General features: G+C 62.8%; 1 protein-coding gene across 5 annotated transcripts in view; it reads right to left on the minus strand.

The window, feature by feature from the left end:
• Positions 1-805: 805 nt before the first annotated feature.
• The window catches only part of PTP4A3 (protein tyrosine phosphatase 4A3), a 40,561-nt gene continuing 23,628 nt past the window's right edge, over positions 806-17,738 (minus strand). For 3 of the 5 annotated variants that reach the window (XM_045560930.1, XM_045560932.1, XM_045560931.1), the window contains exons 2-6: positions 9,202-10,125; positions 6,712-6,804; positions 4,329-4,459; positions 3,515-3,589; positions 806-1,347 (exon numbers count right to left, since the gene is read on the minus strand). In XM_045560930.1, the coding sequence (XP_045416886.1) occupies positions 1,230-1,347; positions 3,515-3,589; positions 4,329-4,459; positions 6,712-6,804; positions 9,202-9,306 (522 nt within the window). In that variant the 5' untranslated portion in view covers positions 9,307-10,125 and the 3' untranslated portion in view covers positions 806-1,229. Of the gene's footprint in view, positions 1,348-3,514; positions 3,590-4,328; positions 4,460-4,734; positions 4,914-5,603; positions 6,658-6,711; positions 6,805-9,201; positions 10,126-13,100; positions 13,162-17,738 lie in introns of those variants that run through there. The other 2 variants (XM_045560929.1, XM_045560928.1) reach the window with 2 other exon arrangements.

The following is a 17,738-nucleotide window of genomic DNA, read 5'->3' on the forward strand; positions in this document are numbered from 1 at the left end:
TTTCTGGGGGGATGGGTGAGAGGCCCTACCCTAGGGCAGGTGTAGGGGGGCTGGAGGGCGGGCAGCCAGGTGGGGGCCAGCCTGGGCCCCTGTTCTGGGACTGAGGCACCTGACTGGGGCAGTGACTCAGAGAAGGGGCCAGTAAGTCCTCTGGGTGGTGTCCCTGGGTGGTGACAGTGCCTGGGGGAGGGGCCTGGGGCAGAGACCACTCACCAGCCTCCACACACCCAGCCGGGCCAGCCCTGGGCCATCCTCCTCCCAGGTGTGGCCCCACCCTCCTCGCACCTCTTTTCTCAGCCCAGGGCAGGGCCCGTCCCCCAGAAAAAAACCTGCACACACAGGCATGTGAGCTTCAGTCCAGGGCCTCAGGCAGGCCCCCTCCCCAGGGCCTCTGAGCACACTCAGACCCAGCCCCAAGCGCCCGTGTGTGCCCTTCCTCCCCGGGCTGATGGGATGGTGCATCCCTCCACCCTGAGCCACGGCGCCCAAAATCATCCCACCACCACCGGCTCCCTTCTCTGGGCCTCTGAGACTGAGGCCACCCCACAGGACACAGGGCCCTGAAGACGTACCCACCAAGTCTCACCTTCTAATGCCCCAACCCCCAAAACCAAACCGTGACCAGCAACTCAGTCCAGAGACGTCCCAGCAGCCTCTAAGTCAGGGGCGTGTGGCCCAGCGGGGCCACCAGAGGGCGCCATGGGAGCCCCCGTGCAGGGGCAGCAGGTTCCGGGGACAGCAGCCTCCTCTGGCGCCAAGGCTGCCGCCCACCCCACCCACGCCCGCACCCCACTCCACGCACAGGCATGGCTCCTTTTTTATTGCCTTAGAGGGTCCGGAATACCCAGCTGCCCAGGATCTGATAACAAGGTGCCGAGAACAGGTCCGGTGAGGGGCCGCAGAGGAGGGGCTGGGCCCAGTGGTTAAAAAACACACCCCCACCCTGTAATAAACAGGCCAGAGAGGAGACCTGCCCAGGTGGCATCGAGGATGCTGGCGGGAGGCCAGGGAAGAGGGGGCCCGACTGGGCTCAGACACGCAGGACCAGGGGGCAGAGGCAGACCAGCAAGGGGGCACATACACACAGCCGGTGGGCCAGTTGGACGCCACAAGTGCCAGGCTACAAGAAGGGAAGGCCAGATGGGGGCCGGCCAAGGCACAGAGCCCCTAGGGGCGGGCCGGGGCAGGGCGGGGCCACCACAGGCCCCAGGCCTGGTCAAGGTCCTGAACTACATGACGCAGCATTTGGTCTTGTGCGTGTGTGGGTCTTTGAACCGCAGTCTCTGTTTAGGCCGGTATTTCTCCAGGTAGGTAAGCTGTTTGCTGTTGATGGCTCCACGACGCTTCCTGGGAAGATGGGGACAGGGATGGGGTCATCTGGCCCCAACTGGCCAACTCGCCTGCCCCAGGAGCTCGAGGCACGGAGTGCAGTGGGGGGAGCGGGTCCTTGTGGCCAGCAGAGTGTCCTTGTGGCCAGCAGAGCCCCTCCTCCCTTGGGGCCTTTGCCCGGCTGTTCCCACTGCCGGAGTCCCCTTCCCTGTGGTCACTGGTCACCTGCAGCTCACCCCTGCTTGCCTTCCAAACTCACTTAGGTGTCATCTCCTCTAGACTGACTTCCCCGGGCTCCCCAGCTGGGTACAACCCACCCCAGGCCGTGAAGTCTAAGAGGGCCCCAAGGGTGGGGGGGCCTGGGCACTTCCACCATCAGGGGACGGGCGGGGGCTGCGAGCTAGGCAGGGCTGTGCACACAATTCAGGAGCCACAGTCCTGCCTTGACCCTCCCAGCTCTGCCACCCTGGCCAAGTCCCACTCCCTCCCTGAGCCTCTGGTTCCTCATCTGTGAAATGGGATTGTGGTGGTGGGACAGAGGGGGACCAAAGGACCGATGGTAAGCACGGAGCCTGGCACAGGGCAGTGGGACCAGTGGGGTCATTGTGGCAGTGAGCTGCTTCCAGCTCCAAGACAGCAGGAACCTGGCCTGTGAGGTCACACTGTTCCTGCCATCTCACCTTCACACATGTACCTGGCCGGGGAGATAGGAGATGCTTCCTGGAGGAGGTGACACTGCAGAGGAGCCTGAGACACCCTGAGGTGACAGGGGAAGTGGGGGCCTAGCACTTCTGGAGGCTCATCCATCCCCACCTACCCGTGACCTCAGGTGTGACCACGGACCCTGGCCTCAGCTGGGTCCCTGCGCGGAGCCCCCACTAACCATGTCAGGCACACAGTGTGAGCGAGAAACAATCACTGTTGTGAGGCACCAGGGCTTGTGCCTGCCTGTTGCTGCCACGTGGCCCAGCCTGCCCTGCCCGATGCAGCCTGGAGCAGAGGGAGCCACGCAGCAGAAGCCACGGCAGCTTAGCAAGGCCTGGGGCAGGGACAGCCACGGTGAAGACCTGGCAGCCAGCCCTCCTCAGAGCCACGCAAGGTGCACTGGGACAAAGAGAGTGAGAGTGTGTTCACATCTGCGCTTGCATGTATGTGCTGGCATGTGTAAGTGTGCATATACATGTGCACAATTGAATGTACATGTGTGTGCACCACCTGTGTGCGTGTGTGTGCCTGTGTCCATGCATTCGTGTGTGTACACAGCCACCTGTGTGTGTGCACGTGTCCATGGGTGAGTGCATATGCGTGTGCACCTGGGCTCCCCCAGGAGACCTGGGCGCCTGCAGGCACGCCCGCTCACGTGGACACACAGGGCGGGCCGGCGTGGCTGGTAACAAGCTGCTTCGGGAATGAAGAGATGGCTGTGCCCGGCCAAGGCCATCCAGGAGCAGCACACGAGCGTGTGTGTTACACACGTGCACGTGCATGCAGCAGCTGGGCTGGGGCAGGCCTCAGGTGTGCAGCATCGATGTGCCTGTAGAGGTGGCCCTGCTGTGCCTGCCTGACTCCCCCAGGACTCCTCTTCCTGGGAGCAGTGGGCAGAGGGGAGCCCTCCCCAGGGAGGCCACCCAGCCACGCAGAGGGGAGAGCGGGCCTGGAAACCTCTAGGGGGTAGGGCGGGAGCAGCGGGACTCCGGGGAAGCTCCGAGAGACACCAGCCGCGTCCTCGCCCTGTGGTGGGCATGGCGCTGTGGGGGTGTTCAGGGTCTTGGTTTACACCGAGGGGCTGGGCTGGATGACTTCCACAGGTCCTTCCTCCTTGAACAGCGAAGCGAGTCCCACTGCCACGGCAGGATGGCGGGGGCCTCAGGAGCTCGTGTCTGTGAGGGCAGGAAGGACGCGCAGGGCCAGCGGCCCTCTGTGGCGGTGAGCAGAGCAGCACCCGCTGCAGTGCTGTCACTACGGCTGCTGTCCTCTGCCTCCCGGCTGTTCAAGGACGCTTTGGGGCTGCCTGTTTCTGCAGCTCAGCCCAGCCTGTCCTGACCGATGCAGCCTCAGCTGAGGGCACCACACGGCAGAAGCCACAGGGTGCTGGAGGGGTGGGCAGCCAGCAGAGGCCCTGGGCCCCGGGACCTCTCACCCGAACGCAGGGATCACAGCCCGCCCTCCCCCACCAGGGACTCACTGTCGGATGAACTGGATGGCGTCTTCGTACTTCATCCCGCTCTCGATGAGGGCCAGCGCCACGAGTACCGGAGCCCTGGGACAGACAGTAAGGCTGGGGTCATCTGAGCCCACATGCCCTGGCCCCCTGACAGGCCACCTGTGGAAGACGCAGGGCATGGGGCCCAAGGGGGCCCACTGCCCTAAGCTCCCCAATGAGGGCACTGGCTTGGAGCCAAGTCGGGCTGCTTGGGCCCAAATCCCAGATCCCTCCTGTCCCTACTGTGCAACTTCCAGTGGTTCGGGCAACCTCTCTGTGCCTCGGGCCCCTCACATGTAAAATTCATCGGCAGGATGAGTAAACAAGGAAGCACAGGTAAAGCACTAAGCCCGGGTCTGGCCTGGGACGAGAGCTTGAAACACTGCCATCAACCCTGCTGGATGGTCCTCCCTCTGCAAATGGGGGGTGGGGTCCCACTGCCTGGGTCATTTCAATCAAATCCAGGCTGCCGTTCCTCCTGCTACAGGGGTCCAAGGCCCTGGGGGTGTCCTTGTGTCTGGGGAGGGGGAGCAGCAGCTCCTTTCCTGCACAAGGTAAAGGGACAGTTTGAACTACAGCAGGAGGGGGCTGGGTTAGACCTGGGGAAGGACTTCCTCCTGTGAGACTGTTAACGGACCTGTCTGGGAGCCATTGTGCATGGGCTTCTGGGAAGGTCACAGGGACGTGCGCTCCAGACCCACACCCAAAAGCGAGAAGCTCAGACCACCAGGTACCCAGGCTCAAGCTGAGCTCACAGCAGCAGCACCTGACGTGGCGAGCCCACCCCACCGCTCACCGTCCCAGGCCCGCCACGCAGTGCACGGCCACGCAGCTGCCAGGGTCCTCGCAGAACTTGGACTTCAGCAGGCTCAGCCAGTCCTCCACGACCTTGCCAGGAGGGGGCGCCCCATCGTCAAACGGCCAGTCCTGCAGAGGGAAGCAGCCCGTGAGGACCCCGACCTGGAGGTGGCCGGGAGAGGTGGCCCCGGGGCTCAGGCTGGCTGGGACGAGACAGGGTGCTCCGAGAGAGGCAGTGGATGCCAGCAGCCCGCTAGGGTGGCCATGAGTGCCCCACCATGAGTGCCCCAGACTCATCGATTCCTGCTCACTTCAGTTGTCCTCTCCCCCAGGAAGCCTTCCTGGACCACCCCACCCCTTACTGAGTAGCAAGCACCTCCTCCGCAGCCCATGAGCCCTGCTACCTCCACCCCATCACCCTGAACTTTGGCTCTGGGGTCGCAATCCCTCCGCCTGCGTGTCCGTGGCAGCCTGAGAGGTTTGAGGTCAGCAGGCCCAAGGGGTCTTGTCCTCCACGGTGGCACACAAGATGGCTGACGCATGCTTGTCTGTGTCCCCAACCCCCAAACGCCGCTACACAGCTCTGACACCGGGAGGAATGAAGAAAGGACAGTAGGGTGAGGCCGTATTTCCGGGAGCAGGACTAGTCAGTAAAGCCTGCGGCCTTCCAGTCAGGTGTCCCGGGAGCAGGGGGTTAACTTGGTTTCGGAAAATGAGCTGCACTTCCCACAGGCCCCACCGCCCTGGAGAGGCAGGTGAGGCGAGCCTGAGTCTGCGTGGGGAGGGCTCAGCCGAGGGTGCACCGCAGTGGGGACAGAGCCCCTTCCGCCTTGGTGAGGCAGCTCACGCAGGGCCAGAGACTGCTCCACAACTGGGGCCGTGTGCTACCAGGGGTGAACGCACAAGGGCCCGCTGAGGCTGAAAGGCAGCCCTCAGGGTCACCTCATCCCCTCTCCGGCCTCCAGGCAGGGCAACCCCTGGAGGCAGCCTGTCTGCACCACTGCCCAAAGTCTAACCCAAATCCTCCTGCTGCAGTGCAGGGAAGGAGGGTCACTGACGTGCCCTGTGCCAAGAGGTGCTTACATGCCATCGCCTCCCAGCCTTCCAAGCACCCACACTTTAAGATGAGGAGCCTGAGGCTCAGAGTGACCTGTGGGGCCACAGGGCTGGGAAGGGGCAGAGGCAGGATGCACCCAGGCCTGTCTGGCCCCAAAGCACCAGCTCTTCCCACCACTCCTAAATGGCAAGCAGTGGCCACTAAACACAGCCATACCTGTCAAAATGGGGCCCTCAAAGAAAGGCAGTGAGGAAGGGGTCCTCCGCACTGAGGAGAAGAGACAGAGGCCCAAGCACAGCGAGGCGGGCCTGCTGCACACTGGGCTGGCCTCACTCCCTGCCCCGGCCCGGGAGGGGAAGCCGGCGCCAGGGGAGCCGCGGGCCACCAGGCTGGGGTGGACCCCACAGAGCTGGCTCCAGGGCTCTGGCTGCTGTGGCCCATTCCACAGGGACATGGCAGCAGAACTGCCCTACCCTCCACCTAGACTTGGGTCCCCAAGGCTGGAGGAGCCAGGGAAACGGCTCTGAGGGTCCCTCCCCACGGCCTCTGCAGGGAGCCTTCCCAGGGACCTGCTGCCCGGCAACAGGGCCCCAGACACCAGGCAGGAGAGGGAGGTAAGCCTGAGACAGGCCCAGGCGTGGAGGAGCCAGGCAGCCTGCACGCAGCCCCACGGGGGCTGGCTCTGCCAGGGTTCTCACAGGCAACCGACCGCACACCCACTGCACCCCAGCAGCCCCGTCCACACAGGGGGGGCTGCTCTGCCAGGCAGGGCTGTTCGGAGGTTATGGCCCTAGACCCCAATGGGGAGCACACACAGCAGTCAGGACCATAACTGTGTGCCACCCTAGGCAGAGGCTCATGCCTTCCCACTATGTGGCCTGCCCCAAGCCTCAGTTTCCCGAAGATGGAACCATGCAAGGGGCTGCTGTGAGGCTAAGACCACAGCACGCAGGAGGGCCCAGCTCTCAGGAGCTGCAGCCGGGCTAATACACCAAGTGTGTGCAACCCCCTGCCCTGCAGGCTGGCCCAGCCCACACTAGAGGTGGAAAAATGGGGTGCAGAGGGGGTGACTTTCTCTGGGCCACATGTCCTGACACTCAGCCTGTTCCCAGTGTGTCCAGACACATGTGGTCCAGGCACAAACAGGCTGCAGAATGGCTGGTGGCACTAGAGCGGCCACACGTGCCTGCCCCACAGCAAGGAGCACAAACCCACTGCCCAGGCCGAGAGGAGCACCCAGCCGAGAGGGTCCGCACAGGACGAGAGGGTCCCTCCACCCCGTCCCCCATGGAACAGCGGTGTCCCAGCGCCACGCAGCCCTCACCACCACAGTGATGCCGTCCTTCTCCAGCGGGGCTTTGTCGTAGGTCACTTCGCACACACGCACCACGGTAGTGGCCCCGTACTTCTTCAGGTCCTGGTAGGGGAAGAGGGAGAGGCAGGCTGGCCTGGGGCTGCAGAGATCAGGGGTCAGGACCCACCAACTGGGGCCCCCAGGGCAGGGCCATGTCCCCTGGACCAGACAGGAAGGCTCAGATGCAGTGTGCACGGCCTATGGTGGACCCTCAGGCTCAGTGACGGGCCAGGGTGGCATCTGGGGGTGGAAGAGCCTTTCCTGATGCTGCCGGGCACCTGACCCTTGGCCCAACAGCAGAGAGGAAGGTGTTCCCACCTACAGCCGCTGTAATGCACAGCTGGGCAGCTGTGACCGCAGCTCTCAGCACACTGCCTCCCTCCTCTGCGGTGCTCAGGACACCCAATCTTACCAGCAAGGCCCCATTTTCCAGGCAAAGCTACTGAGTCCCCCCAGAGGGAGAGGCCCCCCCAGCCCACACATGGGCCCTGCATCTGGGCAGCCCCCCACCGGCAGGCCCAGCCCAGGAGCCCTTCAGAGGCTCCTAGGGGCAGGTCTCAGCTGGCAGGGGGCCTCAGAGCAGGGGGACAGGTGCCCGCTCAGATAGCCAGACCCTGCACACCAGCGGGGAAGCCCACACTACCAGGGAAAAGGTCATGGTCACGCACAGCCAGACAGATATTTATACCCCACTCCACACAGGCCACGTGCAGGGGATGTTCCCACCCCGACCTGCTCCCTGCAGCTATTTTGGGAGTGGTGAGGGATCATTTGCTGGGTCTTGCTGATCATGCGATGGGGACACCGGACACAGGGAGGCCAAAAGCCAACTATTCTAAGAATACAAGGAGTAGGAGGAGGTGCTGGGCTCTGAGACCATGGGGGTACACCAGAGTCCCTCTGTGCCCTCAGCAGGGGCAGCTGAGCGCTCCCTGACCCTGGTCATATACTGAGCCCTGATCTTAGTCATGCTGAGTCCTGACCCTGGCCACATACTGAGCCCTTATCTTAATCATATACTGAGCCCTGATCCTAGCCATACATTGAGGCTCAACCCTGGTTACATGCTGAGCCCTGGTCCTGGTCACACACTGAGCCCTGATCCTAGTCATACATTGAGGCTCAACCCTGGTTACATGCTGAGCCCTGGTCCTGGTCACACACTGAGCCCTGATCCTAGTCATACATTGAGGCTCAACCCTGGTTACATGCTGAGCCCTGGTCCTGGTCACACACTGAGTCCTGATCCTGGTCACACACTGAGCCTTAACTCTGATCACACAATGAACCCTGATCCTGGTCACACACTGAGCTTGGACCCTAGTTACATGCTGAGCCCTGATCCTGTTCACACACTGAGCCTGGACCCTGGTCACACGCTGAGCCTTGACTCTGGTCACACACCAAGCCCCAACCTTGGTCAGACCTAAAGCCCTAATCCTGGTCACACACTGAGCCCTGTCCCTTGGTGACACACTGAACCCCAACCCTGGTCATATTCTGAGCCCTGACCCTGGTCACTCACAGTGCTATGCTTACCAGTCTTGCTGTCATCCCAAGGGTCTCAGCTGTGAGAGGGGGCAGACATCCTCCATAGGGCATCTAGCTCAGTGACCAGGTGCCCACTGCCCCCTCTCTAGTTTTCCATGCCCTCTCATGCCCATGTCCCTGTTAATTATGACAAGTCCATGGTGACTTATGTTGCAGAGGAAAAAATAGAGTCTGAGGCCACAAATGACCCGGGCACCTGGCTGCAAGCTCTGCAAAAAGCCCTGCACTCGACTGCAACCTCTGCAGCAGCCTTGTGTAGGAGGCCACAGGAGGCCATGCGGACAGCTCCAGATCCAGGTCTCAGCACAGGTTCTGCCAACACTTGTGGTCACGTCTGCTGGAGTTGCGGAGAGCTGGTCTCTCTGCTCCTGGCTCTCCAGGGTGCGGTGGCCACTACCTCGTGGCCACTCCCTCCTCACACAAGAGATCTGAGCCCTGAAGCCCCCAGCCCAGCCTGTTCTAACCTGAAGCCTGCTGAAGCCCAAAAAGGCTTCCTGTGGCCTGGGCTGGCCATGGAGCCGACCTGCACACCTCTCCCCATCTGCCTATCCCCTATTAAGCAGCAACTTCTCACATCAGGGCCCCCCTCCCTTCTTGCTCAGCCTCTGCACGGAGGCCAAAGGGTGAGCAAAGGGCTCGGGACGGCCCTAGTCAAGGCCATGTCCCACCAATCAGAGCCCAGCCTGTTACGCCCTCGCTTCCCAACCTAGCGCTAGCCACGCAGCACACAGTCCCTTCTGCTCACACCAGCCCTCCGCAGGCCCCCCATGGAACCCAAGTGAGCCCCCAGGACATCCTACGTCCCCCCTCAGGATCCCATAAGAGGACCCATAAGCAGTCCGCGGCGTTGACAGATCTAACCCCATCCCGCCAGCTCTGGCCTATGGACCCCACCCGGCCCCCACTCACCTCAATGAAGGTGCTGAGGGTGGCGTTGGTGGGGTTGTGCGTGATGAGGAAGCGCATGTTCTTGTAGCTCACCTCCACGGGGGCGGGCCGGTTCATCCGCGCCATGCTCCGCCCGACCCGGGACGGGCAGAGCGGGGCCAGCAGGGGCTGGAGAGGCTGGGGCCAGGCCAGAGAAGCCCCACCAGCCCCCAGAACCAAGCAGAATGGGATCCCTATGCTCGTCCAAGAGAGAGAAAAGACTTAAAATCTTGCCCCCACACCCCGCACAAATATTGTGCAAATACTTGGGAGAGGGGAAGGAAGCTGCCGGGTATTAGGATAATTAAAAAAGAAAATTCAACTCTTTAAAGAACAAGGGGAACAAAATAGGCCCCCAAAGTGAAACGAGCAGCTCCAAACTCCTGTGTCTCAGAGCTGGATAATTATAAAGGGGCAAAAACAAAAATAACCACCAAAAAAATTCAGCAAAGAAAACTTAAAAAACCCAAGTGAATCCGGCCACCGGGGCAGTGTCCAGCGCTGGGCCCACCCCTGGGGACACCCTCTCTGCATCAGTGGGTGGGCAGACAGCCCCCTTAGCTCAAGGGCGGGCCCCAAACTCCCAAGGACAAGGAAAAATGAACTGATCCAACTCCGGCAGCCTGGGGGTGCGGCCGCTGAGGCCTCGGATGCACAGGGCCTCTGTCACATTACCCCATCAGGGTACAGCAAGTCCTGGGAGTCCTGGAGGGGGCCAGGGGTCTCAGGCTGCAGAGCCGGCCCTGGGCCAGGCAGCGGAGGCCATCGGCGGGCGAGGGCGATGGTGGGGGCTGGAGGCGGAGGCCCCCTCTGCAGCAGGCGCGCCGGCGCAGGGCGCAGCAGGACTCAGAGCGGCCCTGAGGCCCTCTCCACGCATCCCCGCTGGTCAGCGGCAGGAAACGAGGTCTAGGGAGGAGAGAAATGGTCAGGAAGGGGTCACCAGGAGCCCCAACTCCCGCCCTGAGCCCACAGTCAGGGGCTTCTCCCGAGGCCCTGCCCGTGGCCACATGAACAAGTGACCTTCCAAGGGCCTCAACTTCCCCAGGTAAGAGCACAAGGAAGGACAGCTCCTACCAGGGCCGACCCAGGGGCCTGAGGTGATGGGACAGCCACCAGGACGTGATGGAGGGGAACGGAGGAAGAGGGGGATTTCAGGGACACACGCCCCCCCAGAAGCGTGCTGAACCCCAGTGCACACATCACAAGTCCAACTGTGGTGACAGAGGCCAAGCCCCCACGAAGGGCTGAGCCTCGCCCCTGCCCAGCAGCCTGTGGGCAGCAGACACCCCACTGCACCCCAGGTTTGCGCCCTTCTCCTCTCAGATCCTTGGCCCCTGCGGAATGTCTGAGCCCAGGTCACTCTGGGGTGCCCGTCCTCGGGAAAGCGGCTCAGGCCTAGTTGGTGCTGCCGGGGTACACCGGAGTTGGGGCAGGCCCCACACACGGCCATGAGCCACCCTAGTCACCTCTTACTTTGCACAGAACGTGTCCTGCCCGTCCCTGTCCACCCAGCCACGGTGGCTCCACCGCACACACGGGGCCGGCCAGGTACACACACAGGCCGGGCTCTGCCCTCCCAGAGCTCGGAGAGGCAGGGACAGACCACAACAGCCAAAGGGCCAGCCACTAGGTAGCCAGGAGTGGGGTCACCCTGTGACAGGGTTCTGGGTCTCATGACCCCAAAGGTTTCGGGCAAGGGGGTCTCAGGAGCACGCAGCCTCCCTCCCCCCCCCACAGCAGTGCTGGGAGACCCTGGGCATGCCACTGGCCTCTGGAGGCCACAGTTACCCCATCTACATGATGAGGGGACTAAAAGATAACCTCAAAGCCCCCCGACCCCAGCTGTGACCCAGTGGTTAGCAGACCCTCCAGCCACTGGACACAACCCAAGTCCCCACCCTGTCACTCCTATCTGCTCATTGTCCCTGCCTCCCTCTCTCTGCCCAAGGAAGGGGCACCTCATGGGTGCCCCCTGGCACGGTGCTCCATCCCCCGCCTCCTCTTACCTCTGCCCTGCCCCAGCGCCCCTGCTCCAGCTGCCCACCAGGGAGGCTGGGCCCCCAGAGCCTCGGCCTGGGTGCAGGAAGGGCACGAGGCTGGGCCCCCGCGCTCAGAGCAGCCGGCTCCACCGCTGCTGGCCAGGAGCCGTAGGCACAGGCCCCCCTGCCCAGGGCTGCGGCTGCGCAGGACAGTGGGGGCTCCTCAGTAGCCTGCCCGCCACACCCTGGGCAGTGGCCAGCACTCACAGGCTCAGGGCAGGCGCCATCTCACACTCTGTCCCTCGCAGGGTCCTGGGAGGGTTATGATGGAGGGACCCCAGAAGGAGGCAAAAGGCAGAGGGAAGGATTCCTGTCCCTAGCGCAGCCAGCCCCCACTGCCCTGCCTGGAGCGAGCACAGGCTCTGAGTGCAGGTGAGGAAAGCCACCGGGTCCCAACAGCACACAAACAGCTGGGTCCCTCCTGGGACAGCAGAATGTCCCTAAGTGCCTGTGTGCGTGTGTGCGTGTGTGCGTGTGTGTGTGTGTGTGCGTGTGCGCGCGCGCGCACGCGTGCCTGAGCTGAGCTCATGTTTACAGAAATAAAGAAGAAAAGGAGGCCCCAAAAGCCACAGCACTGTGGGGGGCTGACCCACTCTCACCACCCACAGCTGCTGGGGACCCGGGGAGACCCCACAGACAACAGCACATGCCTGGCTCTGCTGCCTGGTATCCCTGGACAGGTCCTCGGGGTTGAGGGTCGCTGGGCAGCGAGGGGGCTCTGAACCACCCCACACTACTGCCTGCCTAGGGCCTGAGGATGTCACGTCTGCAGGGATCAGGACTCAGACTGGGCTGCAGTCAGGGGTCAGGGCTCAGGCTAGAATGGGGTCAGGGATCCAGGCAGAGGTTGGACCAGGCTGGGCTGGGGTCTTGCCACACACCCCATTTGTCTCTGCAGTCTGGGGTCTCCAGCCCCGGGTAAGAACAAAGCAGTGATGTCCCACCCTCCTGCTCCACATGGCTAAACACTGCCTGGTGGCCACTCCCCAGGGAGGATTCCCATGCACACCCACGCTGCCCAGAGAGCAAGGGTTAATCGGGGAACTCTAGCCCCATGGGGGCAGAGAGCTGGCCCTCAGAGCCGGTGGTTCCCATGGGCAGCCAAGGCCCGTCTGGCCACCTCCCAATCCCCATCGGCTGCAGATCTGGGCAGAAGCAGAATCCCCAAGGTGAGCAATGAGAGCTCCCTACAGACAAGGCCTCAGGCTTCTCATCTGTGAAATCGGGACAGGCCATCCAACCCCCATCAGCTGTGAGACTAGCCTTGTTTCAGCTTCTCTGCTGCTGCCAGCCCCCACCCCACTCCACCCCACCCCACTCCATCCCACCCCTGCCACAGAAGCCCTGCTGGAGCTGCAGCCCCTCCTCTCCTCTTGCCCCCCAGCTGCCATAGTGCCATAACAGACCCTCTCGTGACCCTTGAAGGGAGGGCCCATCTGTGTCCCTGTTTGCCAGATGCGGAAACAGGCCGGGAGAGGGGAGAACATTCTCAGGGCACTGTCCAGACCAGACGCCCAGTTAAGTGGGTTCTTCAGCCGCAGCTGTAGGAGGCAGGAAAACATTGAACCCCAGGGTACAGAAGAGGAACCCGAGGTTCAGGGAGGCTACTGCCCTCATTCCCGGTGGCACTGTGGGTTAAAAGGTTTGAATCCTCAGGCTTCAGAGAGAGGTCCCCCCTTACGCTACTGGCAGGGCTGGAGGCCTAGGGCTCAGTGGGGTCTCAGGAGAGGCCAGGCACTCCATGGGAAGGGCTGGCGTCGGGCAGGCTGGGGGCCCCGGGCCAGTTGGGGTGGGGGCACAAGGGGGCTCCCCACCCAGCCCGTCGCACCCGCCCAGGCTCACCCGCGCCTCCGAGCCGAGCCAGCTGCCTGGGCCAGGGTCTGGCGGGCGCCCCTCCCACAGTGGCAAGGGCTCCGATGCCCGCAGCCTCGGCCTGCAGCTATTTATAGCACCCAGTGTCACGTGGGGGGTGGCGACCTGCATGCGACCCAGCTGGGGGTGGCTCCCACACCTGCCGCCTAAATATAGCCCGAGGCAGACAGAAGGACCATCAAGGAGCCGAAGCACCCTCAGAGGAGAAAGGCTGACCCACTGCTGCCCCAGGGCACTGCCCTGCCTCCCTCCCTAGAACCTTCCAGGCTCCCACGGCTGCTGCGGAGACGAGGGGGCTGCACAGCGTTCCCAGGCCCGCAGAGCGGGAGCTCAGCACAGGCAAAGGCCTGGAAGGAGCACGCCCAGCTCTGGAGATAGACATCCAGGTACCCTGTGGGGGCCGGTTAAGGCACTGGCACCAACAGGATAAGGGTGGCCCTGTTCAGACCCCTGCCCAGCTCACCAGCCTCACGGCGGAGCACTCCTCTGTTTACAGAGCACCCTGCGGGGTGGCTACTTTCATCCACCCTCCTACCGCCTGCCACGTACAGGTGAAGAAACTGAGGCACTGAGAATAGCAGCGCCTCAGGGTCACACCAGCAGGCAGGATTCAGCTAGGGACCTATCTCCACATCCCACTCAACTGCCAAGGCTCCGTGCAGATGCCCCCTCTCCCATGAAGCCCTCCATGACACCCTGAGGGCCCTGGCTTTGCCTCCAGGACAGTCTCTGGGAGCTCACATGCTCCCCAGACTATGAGCCCGGGAGCGGAGCCTGGCATCACGGTCAGCTAGCTGGGTACCTGCCCTGCACTCAAGGGCCCTTGGGGCAGGGCGGAGCAGGGTGGGTAGAGCCCCCAGCACACAGGGTCCTGGAGGCTTTCTCTCCCTGGGAACCCAGCTCACAGGCAGCCTGGTCCTGGCAATCAGCGGTTAGTGCCTGGGGTGGGGGCAGGTAGAGGCAGGCTGGCCGGGGTCCCTGCCGAGAAGATGGCTCCGTCCCAAGCACCCCCACATACACATCCAGAGAGCATCACCATCAGCCCAGCCTGGCACAGCCACATCTGCAAACTCCACCTCCTCCCACCCCACAGTGGGCAAGCTGGCCGGGGAGGGAAGGATAGGGTAGCTCCTATAGGCTGGAGGGCCCGGCAGGAGCCCCCGCCCAGGGCATTCCGAGCCAGGTAGCCCTGCCCACCAGCTCAGGGGGCCCCCACTGGTGTAAGCTCCCTGGAGGGTACTCCTGCCCCTGTGGGTTCACTCAGCACCAGGGGCAGACCTCGGCTTCTGACTCCCACTCCAGTGCTCTCAGCCCACCACGTCCAGCACTTTCTCCTTGAAGGACCAAGGCGGGAATGGGTCAGCTCTGGGCATTCACTGCTCTACCAATCTCCCACCTCGTCTGCTTTCTGAGGACTGTCAGACACTGCATCCCAGGAACAAGGCACTAACACCAGCCACAGTGTACTGATAAAACACCACAGCTCAGAGAAGTTGAGCAACTTGCCCAAGTCACACAGCCAGAAGCAGAAGAACCATAGCTGGATTTGTTTTGCCGACCCCAAAAACCTGTTTGTCCCAACCCCAACCCTCTGGGAGAAGGAACCTCTAGGGCAAGCTGCTCCTGCCACCCCAAGCCTCAGTTTCCTCATCGGTAAAATGGGTCTCTTAGTGAAAGGTCCCATCGAGCTCTGTGATGCCGCAACCAGGACAGAGAGCCCGTCATGCTGCTAGGGCTGGAAATGTGGGCCAACAGCATCCTTGTTCCCCCCACCAGGCCCCACTCCGTTGCCTGGGGCCCTCTGGCCAGGCCTGGGGGGCACCTGCTTCAGCTGGCACAGCCCCAAGCCTTTCGGAGAAGTCTATTTATACTGGGGCAGGAGCCGTTCCTGGAATCCTCCCAGAGCGAGCCCAAGTCCGCCCATTGCTAGGGGCGCCAGGAGGGGAGACCCAGGCAGGCCAACCCACGCCCGATCCCCTAGGAAACCTTCCCAGAGCCCACGTGCCCCCTGCACCAGCAGCCCCGAGAGTCCAGCCCCCCGCCACTGACCCATTCTCCCAGCGCCTGTCCTATCCCCTGTCCCCCGGGCCACATGCCCTTTAGAGCACAACATCCCAGCCCCAGGGAAGACATCTCTGACTGGAGGAGGGACTGAGAGGGCCTCAGTTCCACCCCACCTCCCAAGCCCTGGCACCAGGAGGGCTCCCACTTGTTTGTGGAAGGAACGAATGACCCAACGTTCTGGGCAGAGGTCCAGATGTGGGAAACATCCAGAACCCATCAGAGAATCTCAGCCTGAGATCTGGAGGAAACTCAAAGGTCACCTACGCCACCTAATGCCCCAGTTTGCATACCTCTGGTGATGTGGAGCTCACTACCCATTGGCAGCCATTGTGCCTTCTGCCTTCGGGCAGCTGCCTGAATTATCCACCCCTCTCTAGTGCTTCCTGAGCACCTTCACTGGGACGGGCAAAGCCCCCAAGTAAAAGAAGCCCCAGGTGGCAGCTGATCCAGACGGCAGAGTGGTCAGGGAAGGCTTCCTGGAGGAGCTGGCCAGAGGAGAGGCAGGCATGCTTCTGCTATCTGGAGTCTCACATCAGGGCTTGACCCACTGCCCCTGACTCCCTGTGCAACCCAGAGAGGGAAGCTGCCTTCTGAGGTCGTGCCAGCTCCAAGCCAGGCACAGGGCGCCCGGACTATGACCTGGAAGTGCCGCTGTTGGGAACAGGCGTGGGCTCCCACTGGGCAGGCACCTGTTCTACCCGCCGGGGATTTCGAGACAAGTAGGCTGCAAGGACACTCCCCGCATGTAGCCACTGCCCCTCCGAGGCCACACAGGCACCCTCACCACGCACAGCTTTAACACAGACTGTCCAACCCAGGTGGCCCACCCCTCCCAGGCCACCCTCACATGCTGCCAGCCACCAGCACTGCTCAGGCAGGCCGCAGCCCCGCCCCACAGCCGGGGGCTGTAACTGCCACCTCCATGGGCAGGCACGAGGACAGGCACCTGGCATGTGTGTGGGGGCCAGACCAGGCTGTCATCAGGCCGGCCGGGTACTGCACTCTGGGGCAAAGCAGCAGGGTGAGGCCCACCAGGCACCACAGGTGTCCAGGACCTCGTGCCACTCAGACCCTGCCAGGCCCACCCCGAGCCTCCCAGCCTCCAAAGGCACCAGGAGAACCACCCCAGTGATGGGTAGAAACCTGACCCCCAGGAGGTGCCTCCTCTAGAGGGACCAGAGGTGCCAGGGAGGAGCAGGGGAGGAGGGAGAGGACAGCGAGGAGTGCCAATCCTACTCACAGGGTGGCACCAAACCATGATGCTTGGGACCAGTCTTCGGGCTCACACAGACCCAGGGTCAGACCCAGTGCTGCCTGTGACCACTTCTTCCCTCCGTGTCTCGGTTTCTCCCCCGTGAAAGGTACAAGCCCTGCCTTACTTGGGTCTCAAGGGGACAAAGGAGGCAGTGGGTACTGAGAGCTGGAACACAGGTCCTCTGGCCACCAGGCAGCAGCTCAGATGAGGAAACTGAGGCACAGCCAGGGGAACTGGGACCCTAAAGTGTGGGCACTTGAACCCTCCAGGTGCCCCTTCTGCCACTCCACAAGCCCAGTTGGCAGCAGGGCAGGCAGGCCACCTCCCCTGTCTAGGGACCTGGGAGGGGGCTGCAAGTGGTTGTGAAGGCATCCCAGGAGCCACTGCTGGCCAGGCCGCCTGTGATATCCCATGGTGCCACACTGGCCATGGCTCCTCCAAGCATTCTGGCATGTGGGGACAGCACCCTGGGGCTGCCCACCCCTGCCCAAAGCCCCACCGTTCACCCCACCACCCCCGACTGGCATGCCCGCCCCCCACACTGCCCTCACCTTCCCTGAGGCTCAGCACTGGCTGTGCCACCTGCATACTCTGCTACTCCCAGCCCAGACCTCAGGACTCCCACCGAGGGGCAAAGGGAACTGGGCATTCATTCATTCATTCATCCAATTTGACAAATATTTATTAAGTACTTGCCAGTCCCAGGTGCTGGGCTAAGCTTGGGGGTACAGGGAAAGGAATGCACAGAACAAGCGAAAGCCTGCCTGCCCTGTCCCGTCCCCTGTCCCGTCTTCCAGGTCAGCTGCCCAGCAGCCCCACCCCCATACTGGGAAGCTGCCTCCCAGATGTTCACCATGCATGGGCCGGACAACCACAGTATCGTGTCCCCATATGCAGGCATCACTGCTGAGTCAGAGGTCACTTCATCCCTGGAGCTGAGCTACTTGGGCTCCTTGAAGTGACCTCACTTCAACCTTTGCCTCAGTTTCCCAGGCTGTCATGTGCAGGGTTAGAATGTGGGCTGCCTGGCTCACAGCTGGGACACCCCCCAAGGCCGGTAGACCAGGTTCCAGGGTGTTCAGGCCTCCACTCCCCCTGCTGTCACCCTGCCATGGGCCCAGCCAAGGCACCCACCAGCTGCCTCCGCACAGCTGCAGCCGGCAAGCGACACCCTCCCATGGCCCAGCCTTTAGCCATGCAGTTCCCCGCAGCCGAGGGGCCTCTGGGCCCACTGTGGCCCATTTCCTCATGCTCTGGCTCAAGCACCATCTCAGGGAATTACTAACCGG

This window comes from Lemur catta, chromosome 9 (genome assembly GCF_020740605.2).
Source record: "Lemur catta isolate mLemCat1 chromosome 9, mLemCat1.pri, whole genome shotgun sequence".
Taxonomy (NCBI): Eukaryota; Metazoa; Chordata; class Mammalia; order Primates; family Lemuridae; genus Lemur; species Lemur catta.